Source organism: Chelmon rostratus, chromosome 24 (genome assembly GCF_017976325.1).
Source record: "Chelmon rostratus isolate fCheRos1 chromosome 24, fCheRos1.pri, whole genome shotgun sequence".
Classification (NCBI taxonomy): domain Eukaryota; kingdom Metazoa; phylum Chordata; class Actinopteri; order Chaetodontiformes; family Chaetodontidae; genus Chelmon; species Chelmon rostratus.
Window position 1 is genome coordinate 4,795,369 of NC_055681.1, and position 21,738 is coordinate 4,817,106.

A 21,738-nucleotide genomic window follows, 5' to 3' on the forward strand; every position below is an offset into this window, starting at 1 on the left:
AAAATGTCTAAGCAAGCATTTCCCACAGTTGGAAGTGATTATTAAAACTGCAGGGGCTGTCTTTAGCCCTCTCCTGCTTGGCTTCCACTGTGTTTACTAAGGTATAGCTGAGAGTCAGCCACGCCTGCAGTTAGCTGTGGTGTGTGTGTGTGTGTGTCCAGCTTCTCCCCTGATCTGGTCTAAATCTTGAATCTAGATGATTTATCACAATATGCAGTTATTCATAATTGATGGTCCCCTGGGAGCCTGCTGTGACACCAAGTTACAGAGGAGAAAGAGGGCAAGTTTAAAAATAGCTAGGACACCTACCATCATCTCATACATTATTAAATACAGCCCAGAGATCTGATCTGACATCCATTATGCCACTCCACACACTGTGGGCTCCGGCAGAATTAATAGGCTACTATGACATAAGTGTAGGGATGAAGATTAAGACTAAATAATGGATTGTATTTCAGGTAGAGGAGTATGTTACATTTGAAACTCTCTATATACAGACACATGCCCTTCATCTGCAAAAGACTTCCTGCATCCTTTTGGCTTAAGCATACAAAACCAGTCCCATCAGATCAAAGCTGCCAGCATCGCACCGCTGTTCAAGGCCAGTCAACCTGCTTCTTGCTGGGCGAATGTGGAATTGTTGAGGAAATTCTTTGGTGTCCAGTAACTATATATATTTGCCTTCACCATACCAGCGTGTCAGTCTCCATGTCAAATGGGCAGGGGAAACAGCTGCACCATGAGTGCACAGTCAAAAATAGAGGTAAGTACGGAAGTATGTTATTCACAGGGGCACATAATGGGACCCAGATGCACACCTTGTCATCCACGGTAAAGGAACAAAGTAGTTTCTGATACATTAAAGTACATATTTCCAATCATTTAGACTGAATTTAATGTACAGCTGCAGAAATTAGTTACAGGGGCATGTGTTTACCCATCATAAGCAGCATTACTTTGCCTGTGCAAACAGGCTCTGGGGAATTTTGTCAAGTCTGAGAAAATAACCATGATGATGTCATCAAGTCTAACCAAATTTACTATTGGTTGCATTATGGGAAATGTGGGTTAATGTGCTTTTAGAACATGACCCGTTTTAGTCCCTAGCAGACAGGGATTAAAAGTCAAGACATTTCAGCCTCTGCTGACATTTGAGCATACGTCAAAAACATGTTTTTGCCAACTTCCAACTTTTACAGAAGTTCATTACTCAATCACTGGTGCACCCATTTAAAGGCCGAGTGCAACATTTTGGGAAATACGTCAATTCGTGTTTTGTCATGTGTTAGGTGAGAAGTACTACACCATTCTCATGTCTGTCTGTTAAATATAAAGCTAAGCTTAGAGAGCTAGGCTTGACTGTCAGTACAAAAATCTGTAAAAACAACTCCTTCATGGGGCCTCTATAGGAAGTCATTGCTCCTGGCCAAAACACTGATTTGTACAGATTAAAACATGCAAGATATAACCTGTTAGTGAGTTTTAGAGAATTAAAGGTCAGGTAGAGCTAGGCTAGCTGTTTCCAGCTGTTATGCTAAGTTAAGATAACTGGCGGCTGGCTCTAACTGCTCTCAAAATGTTATAGTATTCCTTTCAGATGTATCAATGCTTCCAGGGTGGCCTTATTGAACACAATTAGCACTGCAGGTGAGAGATCATGACAGTGGCTTCTGTCTACACTACCATGTGTTTGCATGCCCTCTCTCCAAGAGTGGCAAAAGAGGGAGTGAAGAAAAATGCAAAATGCAAAAAAGAGAGTATATTTTGGTGAAATGGCATATGCAATTATGCTTATGAATATCAGCAGCTATGGTACATGGAAATGTATACTTCTGCTCCACTTTTTTCTGAGTGCATAGCCTCACTGAACTATGTAGGCAATCATGCACAGTATGTGAGTGTAACATGATGATCCATGCCCAAACCGAGTACAGAACTCATTAGCACTAACAAGATCTTCTAGTCAGTCATCGCTGCGCACACACAAAATGCATTTACGTGTTTGTTGCATGAATACGAACTCTCGTCATAACTGAGTCTAAGCTTTCTGTCACCTTTGACGACTTCATTACAAGATCAGCAGTGGCACTGGGACCCGCAGAGAGAGACTGCAGTCATAATTGATAGCAAAAGCCATCAGTTGCAGAAAAATGGCATATTGATCACTATTATGCAACAAGACAGTGATGGCTGTTAGTCAGGTCTGTGCTGTGGACCTGTCTCTAAGGATGAAGACAGTGCAAAAGGTAACCACAAACAGTGCAGTCTGCACAATCTACATTCAAGAGGTGACTTATGAGAAAACAATATAACCTGTTTTAACATAAGGGAAGAAGACATGCCTATATAATACCATCGTCATCCTCATTGTGGCAGCTACATGCTGTACAATAAAAAACATAGAGTGTGTCTTTGGCAGTTTTCACCTTTGTCGCTGCTCAGCTGTTTTGCTCTAACCTATCTGGTTGCAAGGTGCACCTGAGGGGGTCAGATGACAGAATGAACTACAGAAGTGTGCATGTCTTAGTGTGTGTGTGTCATCTTTCTCATCCCTTTAGAGCTGGTGGTGTATGTTTCAGTTACCTGGCAACCCCTTTGAGAAAGTTGTAACAATAGACACCCCTTAGAGTCAGACATGGGAAAAATGCACCACTAAATTACAGCATAATGCCAAAATGTCACTATTTACATATAAATTATGAGTGATATTATATATGTATATATGTACTGGCCCAGCTTTTAACGAAAGAGACCCAAGTATCTGCTCTGCTGATGTGTCCTTGAGGATAATGAAAGCCTTTATAAAAATCGTGTCTCTTATGATAAACTGTATAGTGTATGATTGTGTGCTGAGTTTTCTTGTGTGAGTACAGAACAGACTGTTCAGTTTTTTCCCCCTCACCATCAACACTGACGTCCTGACAGCCTCCGAGACGCTCTGCCTCAGCTCGGCGGCGGTGCCCGGTTTGTTGAGCCCCCGGGTAAACTTCCTCGCCTCGGGTGGAGCAGAAGCCATAGTGTAGCCCACCTTTCATCAGGCAGCCAGGTGCAGAGAAGAGCAGACTGCGAGAGCTGTCCGAAGCGGCGGTGCGAAGGCTGAAACCCTGCGCTCCAGGCTGTCCGGCGTGCGTAACTGCCACTGATTCACCCTTCCATTGCGCTCCTCTTCAACTTTGCACCAGCTCGGTCACATCTGCAGTAGAAACAGTCGTCCAGGATAGAATGGAAGATGACTACCCCTGTCAATGGTAGACGGAGAGCAACATCCAAATGCCCTGTCCCGTCAGCGGAGGTCCCTTGCGCAAACTGACACGCCCCCCGCTTCCTCAGTGTGATACTGCCCAGTGGGACAGCACTGTAAACTAAATCATCCATCATGTTTGGAGGCTATACGCAGGGACGAATAAGTGCGACTGTATAGAACACAACTGCATTTTTTCTAGTATGGCAATGGGACACTCAGCAGTGACATTATAGTGCCCGGATAACGTGATTTGGTATATCATTATGCTTCAGTGATACATAACAGTTAGGAACATTAAAAGCCTCAGATAGCAATTAATGCCAAAATTGTTATATGAATACAAGGCGCAAAAAGTATTAGAGCACCACTAAATACTATTTTGAGGTTATATAACTACAAAGCACATACTGTTCTGCCCTAGGCACAGGATAACATTGCCACCTGCTGGAATAATTATTGTTTTAACTGTACAGTTTGTGCCTAAGCTTTGAACTCGGTTCAAAGTTACTTGACCACACAGAGGCAGTAAAGTAACACAAATGGTTGAATAACTGTCGATGCCTTTGGAGGCAATCGGAAAAATTGTACACCAATCGGAAATATTTCTCTTTACTTTATCACTATATAAAATTTAAAACAAGTGCACCCTTGGCCTTTTGCAGGCAATGCACAGGTTGCATTCGTATCGCTTATGTTGTTTTGTAATGCATGCTCAAACGAAGCCAAGCTTTGCAGCGTTTACACCAAAAACTCGGACAAATGCATTGAGTTTGAACGCAGCATATGTTTCCAGGCTGTTATATTCACAGTCTGCGGCACAGCGGCGCTGCAACACCCCTCCTGACTGTGTAGGACTGTCCTCCACCCCCAACACCAACCCACAGCAATCTGATACCGGAGACGAGCGGTCCAGACAAGCCTGCAAACGAGGCGTTCCCAGCCGCCCTGTCTGTCTGTCTGCCCAGCGGAGCTCCAAACCGTCAATGCCAAACGCTGCCGAGCGCCTCGGGGAAGATCAGACCCAAGAGATATCCATTCCCTCAACCCCGTCGTCTGCCAGCACGCGAGGAGCAATTCCATCTATCGCAGACCAGAAAAGCTCACTGTAGACGCTTTGGGCTTGTAAATTATTCTTTTTTTGCACAACGAAAATCGTGAAATGAGACGGGACGCGGTTAACTAACTGGCTAGCTGTTAGGCTAACGTCGGTTAGCGTCGATAGCAGGCAGCTTGGAACCTAACCGAGCTAATTGGCTAACGTTTTTAATGCCAAATTCTTCACTGTTTTGTCGAAAGGGTGGGCGTTTTTACAAAGTGTACAGCTGAAAATGGTGTGCATTTACACGAATTAGTTGTGTTTCGGTTATTTTTTAGCGATATTTACCTTCTTTGCCTAAGTTTTCTAGTACCAGACAGTCGCCTTGGGCAGCTAAGTTAGCATGTTAGCTAGCAGATATGGACGTTTTTCGCTGGCTGGCCGTAGATGGCAGATCCGCCAAACAAGTTAGCTGCTTGGTTTATCTTCCCAGTATGTGGTGGCGTCGATAGCAGTACTAACATAAGTTTTATTGGCAGCGAATGTTAGTTATTTATCACATCAACTGACCCCAACACAACAGCGCCTCTTTTTCGCATCATTTATCAATGTGTTCCGTGCCTGAGAGATCAGTTCAAGTTATTGAGCTGACGTGAGGAAACGGGGGTAAAAACAAAGTCTGCACGAGAAGAGGACTAGAAGAAGAAATATAACAAGACTTGGAGGAGCTCCAACTACGAGACCAAAGTCGGTGTACACTGTCATGGCTATGGGCCGAATTACCATGAAATCACTCGCTAAATTTGGGGTTTGCCTGGCGATTCTTCTGACTTCTGTGGCTGGTAAGTGGCTTGTTAGCGAATTGATTTTTGGAAGGAGGGAAATGTGCTTCCCATAAATATTTGATGCTTTCCTTTTGGTTTCTGCTGTGTGTATTTCGTCCACATAGCCAGTTTGGTGCAGATGTCGCTTGCACAGTCTGAGCTACTTTTGCCCCCATCCAAATTCACTTTTTGTGGACTAGGACAGCTCTTGTGTTCTTGATGTGTGTGTGATTATTCTATAACAATATCAGACATAATTATCCTAGATCAATATGTCATACATGTCTCAGACCTGCCTGTCTGTCTCTTATCCATCTTGATGTCTGCGTGACTCCTTCTGTGTAACTCATCTCACAGTTGTTAAGTAAACCTTTCTAGATATCTGCTCTTGAGCAGAGCAGCAACTGCACCCCTGGCTCCCTTTTAATCATTCTGTGTACAAAGGCCTGGAAAAACACTGCCAAACATACTGCAGTCCTTGTCTGCCAAGTTGTGCCCCCTGTTCAAGACTTTGGGATGAAGCCAGGCTTCTGTGAGACCTTGAGCATGATAAGATAGTAGCTGGGCTGCACAGTGCATGCATGTGGGTGGGGGGATGGAATGTGTGGGAAGACAGAAGGTATTTTACGAGATGGGTAATTTAGGTGATAGAAATTCAACATTGTGCTTAGGCTTTGCAGGGTTTTGAAAATAGGTGGTCTCGTAGCTGGGTTTGTTCATCCAATGTTACAGCCGAGTACGTGGGTGTGAATGTGTGTATAAACAGCTTTTCAATAGTGTATTATCATTTCTGTGAGCGTGTGTTATTGTTGAGGCTCCTCAATCCATTCATAGACAGGGTATTATCAGAAGCCCAGAATAATAACTGCTGTTGCAGAGGGAAATTTGTGAGTGTGGAGCATAATTTAAATACACAGTTTGACTGCACTCGTCGCTTTAAGCTGGTAGTGCAGAGAGACAATGCTCCTATTTGCATTTATATTTGCATTTAACAGACAAGTGTTTTGTTTTTTTAAATTCCCACTTCTATAAAATGACATGCAAGGACTTAAATTGTTTTTGCTCAGACAGTTTTTCTGACATCCTCTGATTATGAGGTCATGCAAAAGCAAATACAGGAGCAAAGCTTGCTATTTAAACTCAAAATTAGAAACACTGTAGTAGGGAGATAAGTAAGGCACAGAAGAGGGGTGATTCAGCTGAGAGCGGGACATGAAGCATTTACTGGAGAGATGAGTTGTCAGGTTGTGACGTAGGATCAGTGGGGGAGGAAAAAGCTGAGTGCAATTTTCGTCCCAAATTGTAATATTCAGCAAAATGTGAAACAGTAATTCATCATTTCACGACACTCGCTGAAAGATTTCTCATCATCACCAAATATTATTACCCTGATAAGATCACCTGTATGAGACATGACATGCAAATTCGTATTCCTCGAGAGCAGTCTAACGACTACAGTGACTGGCAAAGAATTGACACATCCACTCAATAATCAGTACAAGGACGATTAATGGATACTTACACGCACGCATGCCATGTAAACAGCCAATAAATTCAAATCGTGGCACTGTGCAAAATTAATTAGGCCAGCAGTCAGACTTTGTTGGCATAATGACTGTAAAGAGACAGGAGACAAACAGCGCTCTCTCTCTCTCTCTCTCTCTCTCTCTCTCTCTTCTCTCTCTCTTTTCTCTCTCTTTTCTCTCTCTCTCTCTCTCTCTCTCTCTCTCTCTCTCTCTCTCTCTCTCTCAGTGCTGCTGTTTACTTCATGAATACAAAGCAGAGATATGCCAGTTCCCATTTCTTAGGATGATCCTTGTAATGATGATGATGAGAGGAATCACAGGGCCCTATATTCTGCAGGCGCGTGTTAGTCATCTCTGTGACCTGACACCTTTCTCTTTGCTCCCTCTGTCTCAGCTCCAGCTACATTATTGCCTCCCATCATCCCTTTTTCCCAACTCACCTATTACCACTGTTAATTTCTTTTTCAAATTATTATTCATTTCCTTCCACCCGCCATGTGTTTAACCTGTTTGCAGCTGAGCTTGGGTTGTCCTTCCGCTCCCTGTCCCCTGTGACTAATCAGTGTGTGGGTGTATGCCTGCTGCTCCAAAATCTGGAGTAGAAACTGGGGATGCCAATGGTTAACCGTTAATAAGTTAATCACTGAGAATATTTTTGACCAGTTACATGTTGGTCTGTAGGGTCATTTGCATACACACACACACACACACACACACACACACTCTGCTAATGGCTTTGCTTAGCCTGTGGCTAAGTAAAGTACACTGAAAAATCTATGAGGTAAAAAATGAAGTGCACTGATGGTGTGGGAACATGTTCTCCAGAAAAGTAACAAAGTCAAATGTTAATTGTGGGATGCTACTCTTCAGTTTAGTTTAGCACTAGCACTAGCACTTGGCTGTAACACATCACGAACAAGCACCTGGCGAGCATGTCCAAGGCCAGCCCGCAGCCAAAGATCAAGTCACTGGTAGCAGCAGGGACAAAGTGTAATGTGTTTCGGTCCGGGGCCATCACTTGGAGACGGATATGTTGTCACTCAGTGTGTTAGGGGGCGATGGATTGAAAGAGGTGGTTTTGTACCTCAGGCCAGAGTAGGTTATGCCATCAAGAGCTATCGTTACTGTGACAAAACGCACTTTGAGGAGAAGAAGGATGAGCTAAAAGTCAAGCTAGCCAGGGCAGATAAACTAGGTCTGACCAACTGCTAGACAGGTCTCACAAACGAAAGCTACATCAGGACTACCGGTCACTTCATCTGGCAGATGCAGTGCAGTGTGATCTTCAGAGCCTCTTTGCCTGGCACATGTCAGACAACCTTCCCCAGAAGCCAAGTTCTTATCAAGTTCATCTTGTAGCACTTTCGTGCACATAATGTATGCCTCAGCCCACATTCAGGCTGACATTTTCACTGTTGTTCCAGGTAAGATGGGGGTTTGAGGGTCCAATGAGGATTAGAGCTGAAGTATTATACCATAGCATAAAATGGACTGCTCATTTGCTCCGCTTGTCCAAAACCTGTAACTGTGTCTCTGGAGCCCCATACTGTGGCGTTGACAGGCCCACTGTTCCCCAACCAGGCCACATCTCTCCAGCCTCTGCGGGCCACAGGGGACTCTTGAAGCTGTCGGCTCCATGGTCACATCAGCGACTCAACAGAAAGTGAAGTTATTGGCTCGAGATTACAGACTTGCGCTTAACAGCTGCAAGTGTGTTTTCCGCGCAAGCTAGCTCAGATTGGAGCCTACAGAATATGGGAAGATGGGTACAGAGTGCTGTCAGCCCTGGCAATTAATTGATGGTTTTAATAGCAACATTGGATGGAGAAGACTAGGATGAGGATGAATCAAAATTACTTAAATACCAAGTACTATACATGCTCAGGAATTTGCCTTAGTGACATTGCAGCAGAGATATTTGGAAAACAAAGACAGGAAGGGCTGTAACAGTGGAGAGAGAGTGTGAGAAATCTCCTTCATGTATTATGGGCTGTGACTAAAGATTATTTTAATGATTGATTAAAGGGGAACACATCAATGTGCTTTCAGGTGCTGGGGAGAAATAGTGTATATATGAAAAAAGTAATACAATTCCTGTCACTTGAACTGTCCATCATGACTCTGACAGTATGATTGAAGTGCAATGCTAATTTCCAAAAACTGGAAAATTTTTGGGACTTTGTGTTAAATTAATAACTTGAATGATAAACTAATTATCAAGTAGCTGATTTTTTTTGACAAGTCTAACACAGTCTAATAGTTTCAGTTATTGTATTCTATTACCAGCTCATACCGCATTCATATTTATAACAATAATTCCAGTAAACGTATATGTTTGTTATAAAAGGCTTTATGTTAATTATAAACCAGAGACTGAAGGAAAGCAGCACAATAATTAGAACAAATCAAGGCATAGAAACAAATTCTGTACATCAGTGGTGTGAAAATGTGTGTGATTAATGTGTGTGTTCCAGTTAATGGCACTGATTTTACTCAAAGCCCAGGGGCTCATGCAACCAAGCTGCGTCACCTTTGGCTCTCAAGCTAGTCTGCTGAATGTGCATTATAGTCTTTCCTGGATGTAGATGCAGCATCACTCTGAAGGTAAACACAAGGATAGTAACTGTGGAAAAGTAGCTTGTAAAATGTTTATGTCGCTTGTAAACTTGTGAAGCAAACAGTGTGTAGAAGCAAAAATAGAGGTAATGATGTGCACTTACTCTGAGCCAACAGTTTGGCATCAGTAGTTGCACAACTGGAGCAATGCAATTTAGACAGGAAGTAGTTGCCTGAGCTGAAGGATATACTGTAAAAGCACTGGGCCCACTTTGAGTCCATATGCTGCACTCAGCCCACAGCATTATTTCATGAGAAGAGATGACACTGATTGCTAGAAACAGACCAATGAATGCTGGAATGAGGAGAGGGGGTGATTGCTATTTGGTCTCTAATACAGCTAGCCCTGTACTCTATTAGATGAAAAAATCGATGCCCGTCTCTCCTGGTACCTTGGTTTGAGTTCTGAGCTGAAGTAAAAGCAAAGCTAGATACAATAGAACAGTGTTCAGCCGACCTTCTGGTTTGGCAAAAAGGAGAAATTAGTGAATGTTTTAGAAAACAAAAGGTGCAGCCTTGAGATGGTAACTCAGAGTGACAGCCTATGATTAACATGAAGCGTTCTCCTTGACCAGCAGAGACAATAAGTTCAGACCGCGCAAATGTTGCTCAGAGTATGGATGAACTGTTGGTTAGTTTTTTTTCTATTTTAGTCAACGTAAGCCTTGAAAAGAATGAGAATTGTGTGCAACTTAAAAGCCTTAAGGTGCTTTTGGTCTCGTTTTTATATCCTCTTGTGTCTGGGATGTCACATCTGTGGATGTGTATCCTCAGATTTGTATATTTCTATTCACATCAATTTATAGTATAAATATTGCATAGAATCATAATTCAGAAACAGGAAAAATGATTTGGACGACTGTGAGAATAGTTGGCAGTAAACGTTTGTCTCCATCGACTTATCAATGAATCGACTAATTCAGCTTTTTAAAAAGATGAGGTCTAACGTCACAGCCCCACTAGTAGAACAGGTGAAAAACCCATCAACCACAGGCCTCCAGTGGTGACACTGAAGTGAATTGTGTAGTGGAAAATCAGCCTTTCAAGCTATTGTGGAGCCCATGAAGCCTGTAATGGCTGTTCGGTTACTCAACAAGGAAACGTTTTATAAACAAAGACTAAATTCAGACAGCCTGAAAGCAAACTTTTGCTTGTTCATAAATAATCTGAGATTACACCCCCCGTGGCGTGATTATAAACACCACTTCGGGCATGCCGTCATCTGTGTGTCACATATTCTGGAAAGTTAAGGTATACAGGGAGGGAGGGGAGTGAATTTTGGTATAAATGCATCGTGGTCAATAATGGAGGCCTCTAAGCTTTGAGGGTAGTATAAAACCCAGGATTAGCATAACTGTACCAGACCCAGACAGACACAGACTGAGTGGTGGTGTTTTTGAGGGGGGTGGGCAGTCCCGAGGCAACAGATGGGACAGATTAAAGCCTGCTCACCCCCCCACATCTTTAAACTCAACCAGGAGACTTGGAAAATTGGGGGTGTCAGCAAATACGCCTGAAACTCATCCATCCTACCTCAGCAACAAGCATGCACCCAAACACCAGCAGCAGGTACAATTAGAGCGGATACACGCTTCTGATGGCTGTCGGCGTACAGCAGCTTAAGCCTTTGCAGTGATAAAAACACCATGCGCATCGTGCTCCTTTGCAGTTTGAACATTTTTGGCAGCGGATGCACCGGCCATGCATGACGGCACATTATCGGTTCCTGGGTTGTGTTCATCTGCTTCACACGGTGACAAACACCAGAGAGAAGGTCTGTGTTTAAATACATACATTTTTGATACTGAGGCAGAGTCAGTATTGTACAAAGGCTCCACATGGCTACATTATGCCGGTTCTCCCAAACCCAAGCAAGAGAGCACAACTTGTTTACTTCAGTGGCTGCGGACAGTGCACGCATGCCTGCAGAGGAAATGGTGCGTGCACAGGTGCATCAAGCACGTTTCAGCCGCCTCTGCTTTTTTTTCCTGCCTCTCCCAGCCTCCGTTTCTGTCTCTAATCTTGGATGTGAACTCGGAACCACAACTGGTTCCAAGTTCACAAACAACTGACACATCAGTGCACTCTGTGACTTTTAATCAAGTCTCAGACTGCCGTGTCTTACATCGCTCCAGTGGGCCTTGGCAGTAGGAAGGAGAGAACCAGATTAGATCGCTGTTGTTTTTTAGCAACGAGGATGAGGGGATGGGGGTAGTCCGGGGAGGGCGGTAGGGTGCACCGAAGGCCATTTGGGGGAGGAGGGTTAGTGGGGGGGAGAGATTAGCAAATAACTGGGCCATGGGTAAACACTCAGCAGTGCCCGCCATCATCCAATGAGCAGGCTTGGAGCAGAAAACTACTCTGAAGCCTTTTGATATGACTACCCTCTCTCTCCCTCTTCCACCCCCACTCCTCTCTCTCTCTCTCTCTCTCTCTCTCTCTCTCTCTCTCTCTCTCTCTCATCTGTCTCGCTCCACTGGCCTGCCTCGGCCAATCGGAGATAAACAGAGATTGGCATCCAACCAGAAACACTCCTAAGAAAGACAGAATTGAGCAAAAGTACCAACCACAAGCAAGCAGAGTGGCAGACAAACCAATGAAATCTGACTACAGAAGTGCTCCCATGGCTCAGACTGCAAATGAGCAAAGTGACTGCTGTGGTTTGAGCGCCATCCCATGCTACAGCGTCCTGCTTATCTGTTCACTTTTTTGTGTAGTGAGCTTTTAGATCCAATAGATGTATTTCAGAATCTGAATAACCGTGGTGTTTTGTTAAGAGTGAGGAGGAAGTGCGAATGTAGAGCTGCGGTGTGATCAGTCTATGCTCTCCATTAAGCGTATGCAGCCGTGCCCAGACACAAAACAATTATCTGTTATCTTCATATACAGTATCAGCAGGGTATGTGATGCCTACTGCATACTTAGTAGTGTTTTTTTAAAAACAGAACAGAAATGTATTTAAAGACCCTTTTCCCCTCTGACAGTGAAGTGCAAAAATTATTCATACTTGTGAATGAAACCCAAAAATCAATTTCTGCACTGAACTCACAACATAACAAAAGCCTTTTATCTGCCTTTTCATTTTTTTCATGGCCAAGAGCTCACCGAGCATCATAATGGGGTTTTTGATTTCACAGCCTTGAATTCTAGTAAGAATTTTAATAATTAATGCCAGATACAGTATCTACCCAGCTTTGGGTAAAAGACAGAAGATACTCTGCTCCATGGATTTCTGTCCAGATCTTGGTGTACAAGGTCAGTCTATTTGTCGAACTGTCTGTGGGTGTTGTCAGTGGCTCGGCACTTCCTTCCATTGTTCCTTTATGTTTCTCCTTTTTTTTTCTTTTTTTTTACTAGAGTTCCTCCTCTACAACTCACGTCCTCAACTCCACCGCCCACTCCCCTCGATTTCTGGGTAATTAGAAAGGAAGCGTATTCAAGGCAGAAAAGATCACTGTTGTTGAGTAGGGCTGTGACAGTATGTTTTTTTTTTTTTTTTTCCCTTACCGCGGTGAAAAAGCTCTCAGAAGCTTTGTAATCCAGCCTTGAACTGCATTATCTTTTGGAGACTGCAAAATAAATCCATAAAAATACATCAAACACTGAATGTCCTCTATAATTATTTGTCTATTTTGACATGTCGAAAATAGTTGTTATTGTTGTTAGCCATTCGCTGTCAGTCCCATTGACCAATCATCGGCAAGCGTCAACTGTGTGGACATATGCTTATGATTCTGTCTTTTATGTCTTTGTATTGTATATATCAGCAGATTGTTATCTGTAGATATCACACATGCTCAAACCTAGAAATAATTAATAATAATGGTACACATAAAAGAATCCCCCTGTCTGTTTAATGGACTGTCCCTCCCCGTCATACGACGCTGAAGTGACAAGCAGCTGAAAAGTTTTTTTTCTCCAGAAGTCTGTGAACGTCAGACAATGATGATATCTGAACAACTATTATTGTGTTCATTGCATTTCATATCATGCGCTGCAATTAAACAAAAAGTGTTCTTTTGGGGGAAAATCAAATGGGTTGTTTTTCACATCTTCCATCAAAGAGCAATGAGCTTGGCTTTTGGGCAGAAATGAAAACATTTCTGTGCCTATGTTGTTGTGTTCGGTATCTGATGTGTTTCATGCTTGGTGTAGGGTTAGGTTTGTTTTTTTGGCTTTATTTTGATACAATGAGAACATGTACAGTGTGACATAATATGTATGATAATTATTGAGGGCATGTACGTTTTGGTGCTTTTAACCCGGAGCATGTTGATGTGCTGGAAATACATGCAAATGGACAATTGTCTACCCTGTCGGGAACTTAACCGCTAACCCTGGCATTGCCATTGTTGGCTCATTGAAATTCAGTTTCCTCATCAGAATGAAAATTCCTCCACATACTTAACCCTTAGTTTGAACTCCTTTCCCACTCTGCGTGTACATAGCGTGCTTCCCCCTGTAGGCAGTCAGTCCCACAGAACAGTAGGCAGTAAAGGCCCACAGGTTGAGGGCAGTCGAGGCTCACAGTAGGCCAGGGTTGATAGCTTTATCTGCAGATGGGAGCAGAGGAGGAAAGTTGGCGCCGTGCCCAGCAGAGCTACCACTCCATCGCGTCACCCTCTGCCCACACAGGCTAACTTGACCTTGGGCAAGGCACAGTCACCCTCCTCCCTCCACCCGTCCATAACAGTCCCCCCCTCTTCCCGGCAAGGAGGAAAGGGAGGAGCTGGGAGTAATGGAAACAAACTGGCACATCATGTATCCCTTATCTGAAATTACGCACAATGCAGGCTATGTACACAAACACACACTCTGACATTGGCTCAAACTGTCTCCCAGGAATCGCTCTCTCAGACGTTCACTCCAAATCAACAAGCAAAAGGTCCATTTCACAACCGGGCACATTCTAGCTTGTCTTTTTCTCTCTGAAGACACTCACACATTCTGCAGTTCATTCAGATTTTTGGTAAAGCCAACATACAAAACAAGCCATAGGCCATAAATCAGTTGAATTCATTAAGTACAAGGTGGGAGCTTTAGCGTGCATGTTGAACATCCATCTCTCATATCTGACATTTCATTTTCTCCGCTGTGTTTTCATGGTCATCATCTTTTGTTTATGTTTTTAATGAGCGTTCTTTCAAACCCTTCTTTCAAAGCCTCTGCATGTGTTTGTGTTATGTCCTCCAGGCAAGAGTTTAAATTGGTATTTCTATTGATCTTTAGCTTGTGAGAGGCAGCAGTCTTTGTAGGCAGACAGCTATTTTTCAGCTGTGGAGTCGCCCTGTATAGACAGACGCAGCACCACCATCAATCTGTCTCTGTAGCTGGTTTAGCTGACAGGAAGTGTTTGTACATGTGTGTGTTTTCACACATGAACAATGTGTAAATTTGCTTTATTAGAAAATGTTTGATGTCATCTACAATCTGAAAATAGTTAGGAGAAATGTGCATCAGTGTTTGTGTGTTGGTGGATGAAACAATCAATATAGAGATGTGATGAAAATGGCATAGATTAATGAAGCTGTTGAGCTGTTTCTAACCCTGTCTCCTCACCACACGTACTCAACACAAACTTACAAACTGCCTTCATCTTAGAATTTGATTCACTTGCCTCTTGACATCAACCATTTCATTCGCCTTGTTGCCATTACAAGAGTGCAGCTCTGTTTTGTTTTGTTAAAAAATTTGATTTGACTCTGCTCCAACTCCTCTGTCTCTTTGCAGCGGCGCAGGGCGAGGAGAGGGAGTGTGCCTTCACGGACCAGCAGCAGCAGTGGGAGGTGGAGCGAGTCGCAGGGGGCGAAGGCCGGGTGTCCCCAGAGAACACCACCATCCGATGTGCCAAGGGCAGCCACTGTTTTGGCCTGTGGGAGAAAAGTCCCCCGGGCGAAGTGCGACTTGTCAAACAAGGTACATCTTGAGAGACCTATGACGTACTTAGTCCACCTTTAATGTGAGACTGTAACCCCTTTTACGCAGCCTGTTCAAGGCAGGAATGTTGTGCCATTATTCTGTCTCACTGTTCTGTATAAGACGACAGCGGAGGTCGTAACAGAGCTGAATTAACGTCTGTGTAAGGCGGGTTAGCCGGTGTGTTATGTGAGCGACCCCCCACCGGGCCATTAAGAAGCAGCTAGCAGCAGTTGCTAGCAAACTCAAAGATGACATTTTCTTTGTTTGCTGTGTTTGTCTTTCAATCCCTGTCCCCATCCTCATCTGTCACCCCTCTCTGTCAGGTTGCTGGACTCACCTGGGCGACCACCAGGGTTGCCGTGACGACCGTTGCGTGGTGACCAACCTCCCTCCACAGATCCAGAATGGGACGTACCATTTCTGCTGCTGCGGCAGCGACATGTGCAATGTGAACTTCACAGAGGACTTCCCGCCGCCCAGCCCCACCACTGCACAACCCATCTGTAAGGACGCATATGCACACTCGCACAAAGTCGAACCACAGTTTTTAAATCACTGCTACGCTCTGTACATGTGCTCATGCAAGAGATGACATCCAATCCATGCTTGATTTGTAGTGAGTTTCATTTAATTTCTTGCCAAAGGATTTCTTTCTAGTCATGATATGTCTCCCTTCTCTATCTGTCAGCTAGCCGACAAAAGCACGTCAGCCGGATGGATTCAGAGCCAGATCTCGGCCTACGCTAATACTTTTAGAGCTTTAGTATTGAATTTGAGCTGACCATTTTTTGAAAGTAGAGGCAGTGAGGGAAATCGCTTTACCACTGATGACTTTTGACATCAGGTCAGTCCAACTGCACAGATGAATTCCAAGGAAGCTGTTTTTTTTTATTTTTCTATTTTGGATTTAGAGTGTCTAAATTAATTTTAGATAGCACCTTTTACCTTTGTTTTGTTTTGATGAATTCACCCAGAGCATATTTCTCGTACCAGAGAGAATCTAACGTTTCTGCCATGGTTACAGTCGTCTCTTATACAATGAAGCGAGGGGACTGAATGAAAGAAAAATGACTAACAAAGAAACAAATGCAGGCCCACACAGCTCTGAAACACAAAGCTATTAACAGGAAAGAATGAAGGGATGTTTGATATCACCAGAGCTGTTGTACCTACACCTACTTGTAGCTACTTTCTCTCTCCTCCTCCTCCTCCCCTGCTTCATCATTCAGCTATGGCTAAGAACTCAGCTTACTGATTGTTATCCATTATGAACCTTGACATATGTGAATTGCAGTGAGGAATTGGTTTGGTTCACAGACAGATAAGCTTTGTAGAATTTTTAGAGCCTTCACTCAGAGCTGGTAGAGGTTATATGCACTAAAGGGCTGTGAAAGTGGTTGATATTGAATTCTGTGTAGTATCAGTTCCCATCTGTTGTGTTTATTAAGTTGTTCGTGTGCTCTTAGTAAGGTGTCAACCAAAGCAAACAGTTGTGTTTTTAATTGTTCCTTCCTTTCGAGGTTTAGCTGTGAATGGAAGCAATGTGTGTGGTAGGAGAAGGAAGGAGGGGGGGGAGGGGGGATGGCGGCAGCGGCGGCGGTGGCTCATCTTCATCTCTCCTGCCCACACATAAACACAAACACACACTCTACCATCCATGTCGTCTCTCTGCATTCCACGGATTACAAGGCGTCTGGTGCATCTGCCTGTCTGCGGGCGTGCCGGTGACTGTTCCACTGAGCAGACAGACGACGAGACAAAAACCGGAGAAAGTTGAGGAAGAATAACCATTTAGTGTCAGAGGGACGTTTGATAAATTGTTGAAGTTTAAGTTTGGGTTGTATTCTAACTTAAAATCCTGTCTCTGTTTTTGCTTGATTAGCAGTTCCTGACATGTCTGGGCAGATTCTTACCAGTATTATCAGGAGTAGGAAACCGTTTGAGTCAGTTGGCTGTCTGAGTGATCTAATGCCAACAGCCGTGGATGACGACACTCAGGTCTAGGTGGTGGAAGAAGTCGTCTGATCTTTTACTTAAGTAAAAGTAGCTATAGAGTGCTGCAGGAATAAGCCCTCAAACCCAGACATGAGTTACGATGTTGCACTTCCAGTTCCCTCGTCTCGACGTCAACAGATTTTTTTGAATAGGTTTTTGGTCTGTTGTTAACACGAGCTTAAGAGATTTTCAGATTTTGTTCACCGACTTAAAATACACCAGTAAATTCCCTCCTGTTGAATTTTGAAGCTTTTACACAGCTTAAAAAAGGCGATTGCAAAGTGGTTCATGAGACTACAGAGGTTGTCGGGCACATTAAATCATCACGTATGTACTCACTAGTCTCGCTAGCCTTTAGTTTCGTTGTGTTGATAATTGTGGTCTTGCAAACTTTTCTAACTCAAACTTTCCAATTTGTAGATTCAGCAATTTAAAGTGTGTACAGTACATCGTGAAAGTTGAGTTAATTTGAACCACTTGACGTAATTTAGAATAAAATGCCATAATTTATTCGTTGTTTCTAATTTGAATTCATCAGAATCTGCAAGTTACTATAATTTTCATATAGATGTAGTGGAGTAAAAGGCACAGCATTATGTTTATTTGTAAAGGAATGCATTGCATTTATAATAGCTGAAACAATTAACTCATTGACAGAAAATTGATTGGCAAAAAAAGCAGCCATAATTTATGAGATCATTTCATACTTTGTATATAAAATCTGATAAGTACAATATAAAGTTCCAGAAAATTAGAACTTTAGTAAATGTACTTAATTGCTTCCCAGCACTGAGGCTGTGTGATATTATGAATATCCAAGATTGTGGTGATATAGAAGTCCCCACTGTCATTAATATTATGAAGAATTATAAACTCTGTGTGTGTGTGTGTGTGCGTGTGCGCGTGTGTGTGCGCGCGTGTGCGTGTGCGTGCGTCAGAGTGCATCAGATTGCTTCCTGTGCAACCCTCTTGCTGTTTATGAACTCACTGACCTTGGCATTTGAGTGGAGCAGTGTGAACCCTCATGTGTTTGCGTGTGCACGCTCATGCTAGCATGTCAGTCAAAGCTGGCCTTAGGCTCTCGAAGCCATCAATTATTGATAACGGTGGTGTCTCGCAGCAGCACCAGTGTGTTGACTGATGTAACGGATGCAGGCGAATGTGTTTCTGAGTGTATGCAGGCGTTCGTTGTGGACTTTTATACCAATCATGCAGAGTGGAGAGTTAAGGTGTGTAAGAGGAGCAAAAGCTGGCATACAGTATGTAAGGTGTGTGTTTCTTTGTCTCCAGAGTCATACCTCCAGCTGATGCAGTTTCATTAATCACAAATACCTGACAGCTAAAACTGCAGCCATCTCAGCTAACGGCGTCCACCTGCCATCTCACCAGCTCCCTAGTGTTCTCTCTGTTTTTATGTATTTTCTTTTACGCCCTCTCTCCATTCACTTCCCACACATCCTCTCCTCCTGCACTGCTTTCCAGTCTGTTGACCAGGCTTCATGGTGGTTTGGCTTAATTGATGCATTTTTTTCTCTTTTCCTTCACATGTTTCACGGCTTGCCTGATGGTCCACAAGCGCACATACTTGCATACCAAAGGCATTTAAATGTTTGTGTGTATTTTGTCAACTTACTATTAGGGAAGAAAAAACACAGCATACTGTTGGCTCACTTGCCAGTCTTTTCAGTCTTGAAGTCACATGCAAATGTCAGCTGTTTTTACTCCATTTCCCTGCTAGAGTTTTACCTGAAGAGCAGCAGTATTTATTTGTTAGAAACACCTTTCAGTATTATCCAACACTGACTGTGACCTCAAAAATACTTTATTTGCACAATGCAAACTAGAAGAATGAAATAAAATATTATCAGGTTAAAACACAACAACAATGTGTGCAGGCAGAGCCAAGAGGCTTCAGGTGTTTCTCACCATGATAATTCAAGGTGTTCTGTGGAGGTATGTTTACATTTAGTGTTACCCCCCCAAAACACATCCCTGAGGAACAAATCTGTTTAGTGCATTTCCTTACTAATAAGACAGAATCAAAGCTGATTTATTTTTTAATATTTTTAAATCCTACATTGCTTACATATGTTTTTCCTCCCCGGTGGTGGGGAAATGCAGGCTAAAGCTGATGACTTTTCCTAGTTCGGTAGTTGTGCGCTAAATATGCTGAAATAGTCATCGCAGACAGAAGGCAGAGTGTTTTTCATTTCATGATGTATGAACTGAACAACCTGCTGTTTGTTGATTTGGAAAGCTGAGAATGGCAGAACTTGTAAAAAGGGATCTGTGTTTTCCCTGTAGCTCACACAAAATACAACAAACCTCTTAAGTAGTTTTGTGTAGTGTGTACTCACCAAAACCAATCACAGTAAAGGGTAAACGGTGTAATAAAAACATAATGTGCTGCTGAATTTTCTGTGTGTATTGTAATTTGCCATTCATCCCTATGTGTGTTTCTTACTTCAGATAAAATACTATTAATATATTGCTGCCTACAGTGCTCCCTTTACCCTAAGTGCCCCTTTCATTTTTTACCAAAATGATAGCGTATAGCAGAATTTTTGTACTGGATTGCGTCAGATTGTGCAGGTGAAGCCTCTAAACTGCTAACTCAGTGCATGGATATCAGCTGTGGTGCATGGCCTTCCTCTGACTTCCTGCTCACAAATCAAAGGCCAGTGCACGACTTCAGCCATTTGCTCTTCCCACATAAAGGTCACAGTTTGATTTGTACTTTTCTTTTTGATGTGTGTGTCCCCTTTATAGACTCTCGGACACTGGGCTATGAAGAGACAGTAATTATCACCCTGGCAACAGTCTCCGTGCTGGCCGTGCTTGCCGTAGCAGCCTTCTTTGGTTACCGCATGATGCACGGTGAGTTACCATGCTGCCACGCTGCGAGGAAGAGCAGAGGACATTCATTATTCAAGACTAATAATTATTGTTGGTAGAATTCAGTTAATTGCGTAAATGGAGTCTGAGCTGATCTTTTGTGTAAATGCATCTGCGTGTTTTGTTCTTTCCTGAGTTCTGAGCTGTGTGTGTTTCTGTATGTTAACAGGAGATGGGAAGCAAGGGCTCCACAACCTGAATATGATGGAGGCTGCTGGCTCTGAGAGCTCTCTCGACCTAGACAATCTCAAACTACTGGAGGTCAGTGCACATGCTGGTCTCTCTGTCCATCACTGTCGATGTGCAGACTGGCTGCAACTTGTAACATTTTTAGTTTTGTAGTAAACAGTCATCTGTTCATCAGTCAAATCAGTTAATGCTCTGGCCCAAAAAAGAGCCAAAGTATTTAGTGTAACAGTGTGAGTGCCAGCACAACACTGGGTAACACTACTCTCACGAACCAAAATGAGCCAATAGGAGGCCAGTAGAGCAGTGATTCTAAATTGTCTTTTTTCAGTTTAACTAATAAAGATTTATTGCTACAGTCCCACACTGGGATATAGTTTTCGTTCTTAATGATAACGACGGTGAAGTGTGAATGGTCATGTAGAAAATGCAAATCCCCCTCAATAGCATGGCTCATTACATCCTTTATACCCCAAATCCTGCAGATTGCTACTTTGTTAGAAGACACACAGCATGTCGACACACAGGAAGTGTTTGGGTGTGTGTGTGTGTGTGTGTGGGAACGAGGGAAGGAAAAAAGAGTTAGAAAGAGAAAGGAGAAACCAAAGGCATAGAGGCAAAAATACACCAAAAAACATCAAGGTTTACGGTTGCATTTGTTGAATCAATGTGACCTTCATCATCCGATCACAGCAGGACGCATTAAGTGACAGGTCAGGACGTACTAAAATAGGATTTTGCTTACACTGACACACGATACCGAAAACCTGATATGGAAGTGGGAAGGCTCATATTGTGATAGGAAGTCAATGAAGTCTGCATGATATTCAGTCACAATGACAGTATAAGCAGGGTGAAGGGATTAAAAGATGAGCAGGAGAAACCAGTGGAGCTACTGATTTAAATACATCCAGCCACAGGAGCCGGCATGATGGCAGCTGTAACTTCTAAAGTACAATTTTACTCTTCCAGAAACTTTGCTATCTCTGTTTGTCATTTTTTTCTGTCATGTGCAGCCTCATAATATGTTGATTCTCAGATTGAAAGGCAACTATTTTTGTGCTGTTCACAAGGAATCAAGTTTTTGCTTTCATCTGACTCTTGAGATAACTCAGAAGGAAAAGAACCCACAGCCTCCAGACAAATTAGGGAAACAAAATGGCATATTTCAGGTCAAGCAGCAAGGGCCTCCTAAAGCTTTGTAACTAAATTTACATTTCACATAAATTATTTAAAACGCTTGTCTCTGTGTCTGACTGAAATCAACACAGAATTAGCCCCCTGGATTAGGTACTGGAGCTAACTGCATTGGGATCTACTCAGGGAGCAACCAACCAGCTAATGCAACTAACAGTTGGGTTAGCAGACATCTGATTATTAACTATAATTAATTATAACAAACATTTGAACAGAAGTAAACAAATCTTGCAAAGCGTCCTGACAAGCTTTGATCAATTCATCATTCATTCACTTGATTAACTTCTCTTCAACTGT

The 21,738-nt window shown here is 43.0% G+C and overlaps 2 protein-coding genes across 2 annotated transcripts in view; one reads left to right on the plus strand and one right to left on the minus strand.

Annotated features, from left to right (window-relative positions):
* The window catches only part of dock9b (dedicator of cytokinesis 9b), a 50,882-nt gene extending 47,699 nt beyond the window's left edge, over nt 1–3,183 (minus strand). The window contains exon 1 of the mRNA XM_041966357.1: nt 2,906–3,183. Within this exon, the coding sequence (XP_041822291.1) occupies nt 2,906–3,019 (114 nt within the window). The 5' untranslated portion in view covers nt 3,020–3,183. The remainder of the gene's footprint in view (nt 1–2,905) is intronic.
* Nucleotides 3,184–4,189: 1,006 nt separating this feature from the next.
* The window catches only part of LOC121627290 (bone morphogenetic protein receptor type-2-like), a 29,047-nt gene continuing 11,498 nt past the window's right edge, over nt 4,190–21,738 (plus strand). Inside the window, exons 1-5 of the mRNA XM_041966127.1 lie at nt 4,190–5,125; nt 14,980–15,165; nt 15,492–15,671; nt 19,933–20,040; nt 20,228–20,319. Coding sequence (XP_041822061.1) covers nt 5,047–5,125; nt 14,980–15,165; nt 15,492–15,671; nt 19,933–20,040; nt 20,228–20,319 — 645 coding nt within the window. The 5' untranslated portion in view covers nt 4,190–5,046. The remainder of the gene's footprint in view (nt 5,126–14,979; nt 15,166–15,491; nt 15,672–19,932; nt 20,041–20,227; nt 20,320–21,738) is intronic.